We start from the raw sequence: 10,666 nt of genomic DNA on the forward strand, positions 1-10,666 counted from the left end.
CAGAAGGTTCCAAAAATTTGGTTACCAGAGTCAGGCATAATATTAAGATAAATTCACTACCAAAAATTAACATTAAACACATTAAATGGTTGGTTGGATGTCATAGGCTAGTTACTTAATGACTGCCATTCATGAGAAATGATAAAAGGAGAAGTGAGACATGGAATATTTGTTCACGTCACTTATTTAAAAGGAAATTTCACAAAATCATGCACAAAACATTTGTTTACTGTAAAAAAGCAAATGCACTTGAGCCATTTGAATTCTTTCCTATGATTTCCTGCAAGTTTAAACATTATCATTAAAACATGCTAACCCTGTTGAAAAGGAGCTTTTGTTCTTGGAGGCGTTGTTAACCAAGGTATACCTGCATAGGCCTAAACTTCTGACAGGTCTGTCGTTTCCACTTTTACCATGGGAACAGCTTCTGACCTGGGTCTTGCATTAGACTGTACAGACTGCCTTTTACTTTGGGGTCTCTGATTGGTCTGTGGTGAGTCTCCTGAAGACTGCATTCGTTCTGTATTGGTTTCCAACTGGGCAGTGTCAGCCCTTCCTGTCCCATTCTTGGTCTGTGATTGGGTGGTGCCTGGTCTTGACTTAGGGCTTGCTGCCTCCTTAGGAATGACCAAAGTGCTGCTCTCTGGCTGCGTCAGCTGTGGCTTGGACACAATGGCGGCATCTTTCCACTTTCTGGCACCAGACTTACTGTTGTACTCATAGATCCTCCCAGTGACTGCAATCAACCAATCAGGATATTGATCAGGGTCACGTGCACACAAAATTATGACAGTGTATTCATGCACAGTATGTGTGAGTGTTCTGTTTAAGACTGGATTCAGAGCAAATGATTGTTACCTGGATCCACTTCCTCCCCATCAAACACAGTATTAATCTTGGTTAGCTCCTAAATGAGATAAAATAAGCAGATTCACTATTTAAAGGCCTCTATAAGCACACTGTGACTTCCCACTATGACATGTACTGAATACAGATTCTTACCAGCATAACCTCTTTCTGGGGTGGTTCTGAAAATGAAATATATACTTTAGTAAAAGGTCATTTGCAAAAACACTAATCAACAGGCAAATGCAACAATTAATAAATCACTTTTATTCCTTTAACTCAATTAATGATGCATTAATTAGTACCTTTAGGCTCTGGGATGCTGTAAACAAAAAGAAAGACATTCAGAGATGAAATCATACAATATTACTGTAAACAAATTTCTGTGAGTGACATTCTGTATTTTTTCTTTGGGGAGTATGGCACTTAAGATCTCACTAGCTCTGAACAGTTCAACGAACTTAACTTTGATCTAAAACATTACATTCTATTAAGTGACCACATTTAAGAATCTTTTCAGAAAGGTTAGATGTAAGAACGACAGTGTTTCTCAGGGGATGAGTAAAACGAGGCAGCTTGTGGAGAAAGTGGAGGAATACTACAGTGGGATCTGGAGTAAATCCCAGAGGTGAGTCTTAATAGGATGATACTGATTCTAATTTCAATTCATTAAAACCTTACTGTCCAATATAATAAGGGAATCAAGAATGGCAGATAGTGTAGGAAGGATAGGACAGAAGTGTGACAGAAACAGGAGAAGAGAGATGCTTACAGAGCCTCCTTGTCCTCAGCAGGCTGGCAGCAGCTCCAGTCTTTGTTAGCGAGGTACTTCCCACAGCGGTACAACAGGTATCCCAGAATCCCCAGCAGCAGCAGGGCACCCAGGGTACAGATGAAGGGCACGTACCAGTCATCCACAGCAAACGTGTTCTCTTTAATGGTGATGTAGGTGATGGCAGGCTGCAGGTTACACAAATATATAATTCTTTCCTATCTAACCCTGCCAATTCCCACCATCTCAAGTGCCTAATGACATTTGCAAACACACTCATTAGCCAGCTGACAAATTCATACAACAGGCATCTAATATTTATTCCTGGTTGGGTGAAGCTACACAAAGGCCTAGGTTTTGAAATAATTTGTTACAGTCAGAGTTTATTAAATGTCTCGCTCTAGAACAAATGACAAATGGTCACCGTCGTTGTCTTTACGGTGGTGGTGGTCTCGGGATCCACCACTTGGATGTTGATGACGACAGTGCCGGTTTGGACCTGACCCCTGGGTTGGGGCTCACCAGCCATCAGGTTCGCATCAGTAATCAGGACGACCAGCCTGTACTTCCACACTTTGTCCAGACCACCACTGTAGTCAAAGGGCTCCTTCAGGAACAGCCTGGTCACGTTTGTCCCCGACAGGGGAGAAAACACAAAGTGATTGTTGATGTTGCTGGCTCCTACAGTACCAAACACAGGAGACACAAAGCACATCAGGATGTTATTAGTTTGTATTTGAAAGCATGCCCAGTAATATCATCAGGATCATATTTTTATATTTTATCCCCAAATTTTGTGTTATCACCTACTCCCACAGTCTTTATACAAAAGTATACAAAGCTTGGCACAGATATTCTACCTCCTGTGTTTTTTGTGATTATTTAGTTGGTATGACTGTTATGTTTTATACCATTTCAAAAAAATTACATAAAAATACTTCACAATTCCCAACATTCAGTGCAAAATACCCAGCATTCCTCTGAGGCCTGAATGGAGCTGAACAGTCTGTTATGATGAACTCATATATGTATATGAGTGCATATATATTTTCCTTACATATAGACCTAACGTATTACTACCAACCTCCCAAATACACATATTACCTCCACCCTGCATACCTACTGTAACCTGCAATAACAATTAAAAGATTTAGTCCACATGTTTAGAAATGTTGAGTGTCTGCTCTGCGCACTCCTAGGTAGAGTCAGAGTGTTTCTGAGATAGTGCAGTGTGCTATTACCCTTTATTTGCCTAACAGACACCTTTATCCAGGGCAATTTATATCTTACAGTTTTATATCCTACCCATTTTCCAGAGATTACTGAGGCAATTTGACATTAAAGTTTTCACATCTGAATTTGGTTTGTAAGATGTATGTAGCACATTTAACCCAAGCACTTGCATTTTGCGCTGATTATAGTTTTCTGAGGCTGGCATGAATAGTGTGACTCGTAAGAGTGTTAAGAGTTTTGCACTTTAGCAAAGTATTTTGAAAAAAGAGCTGAAGCAATCGAAAAACACCAAATATGTCACATGCATGACTAAACCACACCCACATTCCCACGCCTGTGCCCTGTGCTGGAGATAAAGGAGGAGGAAGAGGATGTGCCTGATATTTTGTAGATGAAGGATGTGGGAGGGGAGTCCTCATCTCTGCAGGTGAGGATGAAGCTCTGAATGTTGATCCCTGTGTGGAGGTTAGTGGGTACAATGAGGTTGGTGTTGTTGGGTCCGCACACAGGCGGCTCATCATTAGCCTCTATGATGTTGACAGTAACCTGAGGATGAAAAAAACAGGCTTCAGAAAATACAGGAAAAATATATAGGAAGAAATACTGACCAGCTATTGACCAGTCATTGACCAGTCATTGACCTATGGAAAGTTACAAACAGAGTTGTGATCTACAATGAATATTACAGTGTCCAGGCACAGAATCCTACACAGAGGGTTGTTGTGCAGTCTGATGAGATAAACTGAAGCCTGGGTGTATGTTCGTGACACATGAGAGATCGGGAGTGCGTGTGCACCGTGGCAGTTGCTGACAGGGGCTTGATAGGATCTCCGTCCACCGCTTGGACGACCAGCTTGTAGGTCTGGGTGACCTCGTAGTTTGGTCGTGTCAGCAGGAAGATAGTGCCCTTTACTGGCTCCAGGTAGAAGATGTTGCTCAGACCGCTGGTTCCGCCACCTGAGACGATGGAGTAACTCACGGGCACGGCAGGGAAGTCCCTGTCTGTCGCATTGACAGAACCAATCGCTGTCCCAACTAGAATCAGGACAAGAGCCAATGAGCTGTGTACAGGGGGGTTGGATTGAAGTCAAACAACCCTACGAATATACAGCCTCAGCTGACTTAGCACAACAACTCCCAACACTTACAGAAATACACAACTGACCAAGATAGTTACTCCAGGGTTTTGAATGTTGTGTTGTGGTACAGTATCGAAACAATTAGGCTTTTAACCTTTTGGAGAACGATTCCAAGTAGACTCCAGCAAAGCTATTTTATTAATTGAATTGAAGTTATTTCATTATTATTTAATATAACAACTCCACTTTCCCCAGTAATTGTCATTATCCAGTTGAATTTATTGCTAATATATGTAACTTATTTAAGTTGCTATCTATAAGGCTGTATTTTAAAGTAACAATAATGAAATTAAAACTGGTTTTGCGAGTGTTAATATTTTTCATTACATAGAGGTCTTGGTGCTGAAGGAGTGTATGGAGAATGAAAAATCATCTGACTTACTTCCCTCAAGCTCAGATACGTTGAATACGTAGGAAGAAGGGCTGAAAACAGGGGGGTATTCATTTACAGGGGTCACCGTTACATAAACGTAGGCACTACCTGCGCAGATGTGGACAGGTATGTATTTCAGTTTAGTTCAATCAAACACATTCAAAACATGCTTTAAAAGAGGACTTACAATTTAGAGCATGTGGCATTACATACCTCTCAGAGATGTGTCATTCACATCTACAGCGGCCACTGAAAGACTGTATTCATTGCCGACGAACAGATTATTGGGATCCTCAAAGTCCAGACTTCCGTTTAACTGTGTAGGAATTCAATCACTGATCAGTATTAAACACAGAGGCTGAAACCTCAGCAAATGTGATCTTCTAGATGTTGTTAAATCACAGAGGAGTTATATACGTGTTGCTGTAGATTATACTCTAGTACAAGTCTAATTACAGCACTGTTTCCAAAATTCTGTACTGTATATTTGTATTTGTATGTTACATTACTTGTGTGACTGTAGCAGTGCTGTGTCATTCAAACCAAACATACGTGCAAAGACTGCTGGGTACTTTAACTATAGCATTAATATGTCTCTTTGGTTATATGCTTTCAGAGGCTAAGGAAATTGGATGGTCAGTGAATCTTAGAAATCCCTCTCTATCTGAACAGGTGCATGGTTCAAAAAGAGTTGGATTTAAATATCAGATGCAGACATCCACATATCTCACAGGTGCCAGGTAAGCATTACAGCAACAAAAAGAAGAAAATGTCATTAAGCACTTTGTGATTATTTCCAATATGAAATACAGGTCAATAATTCTGAGTCACACAGACCCGAAAAAGTTGAAAATAAAATCTGAAAAGTCTGAATAAAATAACACCTGTGTGAATAAAATAACAGTGTGGGGGTACTTGCAAAAAAAGCTGGAGTAATCCCTTTAAATGTAGCTCATTAGCTGACGATTTCAGCTGACAAGTTCTGGTATCTCTCGGCCTGCTCACCACAATGTGATTGGACTCGACAGGGCTCAGGGCAAAGCGTAGATTGCAGGCCAGGCAGGACAGATCTGTGAACTTGAACTTCCTGAAGATGGGTTCCACATCATTATCAGTGCAGGTTACTGTAGCGATTAAGGCCCCCAGCTTCTCTGTCTCCGGCACCTCTCTCCTAGAACACGTCCCAGAGAAACTGCCTTACAGAGTCATTTATCTTAAGAAAACACATCCTTAAGGAAGATACTCCCAAAGGGGAAGACACAGCACCAAAGCATCTTTCATAAAAAGGCACACCCCAGGGTGTCCAACACTGTCCTGGCATGCAGAAGCAAACAGTGACAGACAAAAACACACTTGGTGACAAAGCTTGCCTGTGAAAAACACACTTTTATTAAATCCTCCAAACAGTCTTGGAAATGGATTGTTCACTTCAATGCAGTACCAGATTACACACTTCCACACATCAATTCAAAGAAGTGGTTTATCCAAATGAAAACATAGGTGGAAACAAGCCCTCAGCCAAACAACATATTAAAATTATTGAGCTGTGGAGCTATGGAGGTGGGAGGATTCAGATATACCTCTGAGTGTCAGGGTTACAGATAGGGGGGTTGTCATTGATGTCCAAGACAGTGATGGTGAGCTCGATGGAGTGGGACAGGGGGGGTCCAGGGGGGCTGTACATGGCCGTAACAGTCACAGTGATAACGGGGTCATCCCTGAGGGGGCTGCTGTCACGGTCCATCCTATTGGCAATAGTGACGATTCCCGTATCTGAAACGCAGTTCATCACATTCAGTTCATACCCCCTCCCGATAGCCATCATAGCAGTCATCACCAAATTTATGCACAAATCAGACCAACTACTGCACAGAGAGAAAAGAAAATAATTACCACTTTCATTCATTTTTTTGTAGATGTAAAACTATTATCATTATCTTAACAATTTGGCAAGCAGCCATATCCATGATAGGCTACATAAAGACACAACAAAAAAATCACAGCCTGCAAAGACAAGTCTCTTTATTTCCCTGTCCAATCTTTCTTCATTTCTAATTTTGTAAATATTGACATGATGTCAAGATTAAAACTGTAGTACATTATCAAAACATGTTAACCTTCTGTACACTGTTTTTAAGTGAAAATTTTTCAACGTGGAAAAACAGACTTAATCTATAGTCTCATGAGTCAACACCCTGATGATGACTATGACATATTTCAGCTTGGGCTATCTCTTAAGTAATAAGAAAATTCATTCATTGATTCTGTCTGGACTGCATATGTCCAATGGCATGAACTCACGCCTATGGATGGCGAGGTAATTGTTGGTACTGATGGTGTAGAGGATGTAGCCGATGTAAAAGGAGTCATCTGGGACTACCGCAGTGATGTTGGTAATAATATACCCTGGATTAAGCTCCTCTGGAATGGTGAATGCTGTGATTTTGCTGTAAGGGGAGATCAGGCCATATAGTTTAGAGTATGCAGAAACATATTTTTCCCTACCACGTACCCTACCAACTATACTAATTACAATAATAAACAAAAATGCCCAAAGATGGAATTCTTTTAACTGTTAGAAAGGAATATTGTTCTACTGCTGTCAGCATGCACATGAATTCATGTGATATGATGAGAAGTTTTTATGACAAAAGTAACAAACAAAATAAACATTTTGATATGAGTCTGTATGATACAACTGTGGGTCAGCAACAATTATATGATACAAATGAGGACATGAGACATGACAATGTCCATACAAAGGAAAGTGCTCACTCCTTCCTGATTCATTTAATACTAATAGGTGCATTTGATCAAAATAGATCTGGTAACAAGTCCAAAGGGGAGGACCTTCACTCCAACAGAAACTGTGAAAAACTGAAGTTGACTGTAGTAGGTCTGAGGTCTGTAGTCTTTGAAGAAGGTCCGTGCAAAGTTAACATTGGTATTAAAACAGGACCTACATGCTGAGACGTGCCTGAGTTCTATGGTAAAAGACACTCACTTTAAGAATTGCGGTTTGTCATCGTTGGTATTCACAATGAGGACAGTCAGCGTTCTGGCCACAGTATTTGTTCCATCACTCACTGAAAGATTTAACCTGTAGCTGTAGGAGCAAAGTAATTCAGTTCATTTTTCTTTCTTTCTTTCTTTCTGAATTACATATTTCTGCAACTTCATGGTGTAGGTTATGCTTCACTATCAAGGTGACAACAGTGCTGAAATGAAATGATGACAATAAACCCTTAAGGGCATTGTAATTACACCACACTAAACTGAATACAGGGCCTAACTATGATTTATAATGGCAACAATACCCTTGTATTTACATGGTGCCAAACAATGATTTGTGCTGCAGTAACTGGCACTATCCTATCATACTAATGACGTGAAAGACCTGCACAAGCCAGTGTCAGAATTCATTTGAGGACAGAGTTATCAGATTTCGAGTTTTAAGTGAAAGACAAGTTAAAACAACTCAGAAGTCTGAATCCAAACTTTTGTGGACTTGGCTGATGTGTTCCATGAAGACCAAATATTAACAAACAGGAGGTGACTCTGTGCTGGTAAATACACAGCTATTTATTTGATAACCATGCTTGAAATGTCAGAAAGTTTCAAACAGCAGACAGTATGAAGGGGACTCTGGCCTTACCTTCTGGGGTCAGTTACGTAATTGAACTGTTTTGTTGTACTGAGGGATCCTGTGTGCAGGTCAACGCTGAATGCTGAGTTCGAGGGAGTCAGAGTAAACTGGACAAATAGATAAACGCATTCAGACAGCACGAACAACGCACTCAGACTCGCTCTGGGGTCATTGCAACACAGAAGGATATTTACTGTTCCGTGAATGTTATCTTGCTTTGCACTGGAATGTGCCAGACATTTATGATTTGTTTCTTTGGATTGGTCAGGTCTATGGCAGTAACCCGGTTGATGACATTTTAATCAAAACCAGAATTCTCCCTACGCATATGTTCTTACTTTGTTCTGTGATCTGCAAGCTGCACAATACTGAAAACCATGCATGACATTGACCCTAAAGAAATTATTTGTACTTATCGTTGCCATACTTATTTTGTTGCCATACATTTTTTGCTACTGGTGGCATAGTATTCATAATGTGCAATGTATTACATTTATCACCCCACAGAAAGCTCAGCTCAATTTAAACTTGAGAAAGGAAAGAGGGAGAACAGGTAATGGAGCTTTACACTGAGGGACTTGCTCTCAGGGTCAGAAACGCTTGGCTGATAGATCACTCCTGGTGAAGACTTCTCCATGATGTAGATGACTGAGTCTGGAGATATAAAACATGTTAGATTGAGCAGAACTGGCTCTATAAAAGCAGATGAGAGACAGAGGATGTTTTCTGTTACAGTTTGGCTGTGAGGAACTCTAAAAGCTCTAAGTACAGGTACATGTAATGGACATACAGTATAATGTAAGGTAATGTAATATAAGGTGTGCGGTTATGGGTCAAATAGTGGTATAGTTCCCATGGAATGCACTGAACCGAACAAATCACACTGTAATCACATTTTGCAATTTGGTCCGTGCTGGCAGTGCTTGCTCTCCACCTCTCCCCTCTCACCTTCATCCAGGAACACTGGGGCTTCATTCACATCTGAGAGAATGACAGTCAGTGGCTGGAGAGCAGCTTCTCCTGCAGTGTCCACCGCAAGGATCTGCAGGACAAAGCTGTTGGGCGCCGTCTCAAAATCCAGCGTCGGGTTGCCCGTGATAGTTACCTACAGAGAAATGAGAATTCCTATGGTCAGGGACAGCTCAGCGTGGATATACAACTAGGTGTGGGTACATGCCAACAGTTTTTATCCTGCTTTGAGAGTGATCTCATCCTCATTTAGTAATAAGCTGGCTTCTGAATGTCTTGCTGAGCCTCTGAATAAGGAACCATGTAAATGTCTCTCTCAAACTAAATGAATGGATGAAAGTGTAAACGGAAAATGTATTTTATTTTCAAGATCATTGAGAGTAGTCTAGGATCTCTGATCAAACAGCGTGTGGTCTTTCAGCTGTCTGAGGGTTGCTCACCTGGGCTTGGTTTGTGCTGACCATGGACGCAATGAAAGCGCTAGTGAGGGGATTAGAATTTACGATTTGTGGGTAACCGGGCTCCATGGAGGCTCCAGCTGAGAATGAGACTTGGAATTCGTAGACTTTGGTCCCGGCAGGACTGTTCTCTGGCACTGTTGCAGTCCCGGGCAGACCAGTGAAAGAGATGTCTGCAGTCGCACCTGAGGGACAGAAGCAGGACAGTACCAGGGTCGGGTTAAAGGGGTACCTTCACCCCGTGCTGAACGTTCTGTTCCTCTTTTTCTGAAGGGTTAATTAGTATAAATGTACAGCAGCAGGCAGGGATATGTGTAGAACAGCACCGAGTCATGGGATTGAATCCCAGATGAGATGTTGGCAGTGTTGTGCTCAGGTGTGTCAAACTTTCACACAATAATGTAGTTATTCAGTAAGTAAACCAGGCTACAACAAAAATTCACTGTAAGTGGAGATTAACTATTTTCTAAACCCCATGTGTAAAGTCAGATAAGGATTTGAGAATCTTACCTTGTATAAGCCCTATGGGCCAAATCACCGATAGAAATGCTTTGAGCTTCTTGTCCATATTCCTCTGAGGTGAGTTGAATCCTTTATCAATGCATTAATGGATTCTTAGTTCTCCTTCACTTGCTGCCATTTCAAGAAACACAGCCAGACTATTGCTGGTGACCTGCCCTTAAAAGTACGTTGCTAGGAGGCCTGTTGGTGGTTACAGAGATTTATGACAATGATTTCCGTCTGATACTGTACTGTGTTATGATTATTGAATTATATCTAACTTGTTGGGACATGCAGTGCTAGTGCGTCACTTTGTGGGGCACAGGATATGATGACAAATCAACATGCGTTGGTTTGATGCATGGGAATAAACAGTTTCTGTCTTACTGCTCCTCAGTGGTGACACATTATTATTACATTTATTTGCCTGAGAGAGGCCACTATGCTCACACTCACTGGTCTGGGAGTGTTGTGAGCCTGGTCTGACACTGTTTGCTTAAATTGAATGGATATGCTTATGTTCTATTGTGATCGAAGTTGCTCTGGATAATGGCGTCTGCTAAATGCTTGTAATGTAATTTAATGTAATTACTTTATGCGAAACACGTATCTTACATTTTATCTTATTCAAGCTTATCATATGAAGACAGGTACATAATCACAAATAATAAAACCACATGAGTACAGGAAACATCAGACCACATTTAAATCAAACTGTCAATGCCTCAC

At 41.0% G+C, this 10,666-nt stretch overlaps 1 protein-coding gene across 1 annotated transcript; it reads right to left on the minus strand.

Annotated features, from left to right (window-relative positions):
- Window positions 1–377: 377 nt before the first annotated feature.
- Window positions 378–10,004, minus strand: LOC118770695 (cadherin-related family member 3-like). Its single transcript, XM_036518460.1, has 18 exons — window positions 9,947–10,004; window positions 9,419–9,621; window positions 8,958–9,114; window positions 8,578–8,663; window positions 8,019–8,116; window positions 6,665–6,810; window positions 5,944–6,136; window positions 5,369–5,534; window positions 4,577–4,679; window positions 4,373–4,471; window positions 3,648–3,886; window positions 3,172–3,397; window positions 2,058–2,299; window positions 1,619–1,806; window positions 1,152–1,168; window positions 1,003–1,028; window positions 859–907; window positions 378–736 (listed from the first exon to the last, which is right to left on the minus strand). The coding sequence occupies exons 1-18, from the start codon at window positions 10,002–10,004 to the stop codon at window positions 378–380; spliced, it is 2,655 nt and encodes an 884-aa protein (XP_036374353.1).
- Window positions 10,005–10,666: the final 662 nt, after the last annotated feature.

The sequence above is a fragment of the Megalops cyprinoides genome, chromosome 23 (assembly GCF_013368585.1).
Source record: "Megalops cyprinoides isolate fMegCyp1 chromosome 23, fMegCyp1.pri, whole genome shotgun sequence".
NCBI classification, from domain to species: Eukaryota; Metazoa; Chordata; class Actinopteri; order Elopiformes; family Megalopidae; genus Megalops; species Megalops cyprinoides.

Excerpts from the sequence above, each read along its gene's own strand:
- LOC118770695 (XM_036518460.1), bottom strand. The coding sequence starts at position 10,004 with ATGGACAAGAAGCTCAAAGCATTTCTATCGGTGATTTGGCCCATAGGG. Across the intron at positions 1,807-2,057 it reads ATCCCGAGACCACCACCACC|CCTGCCATCACCTACATCAC; the intron begins GTAAAGACAACG and ends TGTAACCTGCAG. Across the intron at positions 908-1,002 it reads CCCAGAAAGAGGTTATGCTG|GAGCTAACCAAGATTAATAC; the intron begins GTAAGAATCTGT and ends TATCTCATTTAG.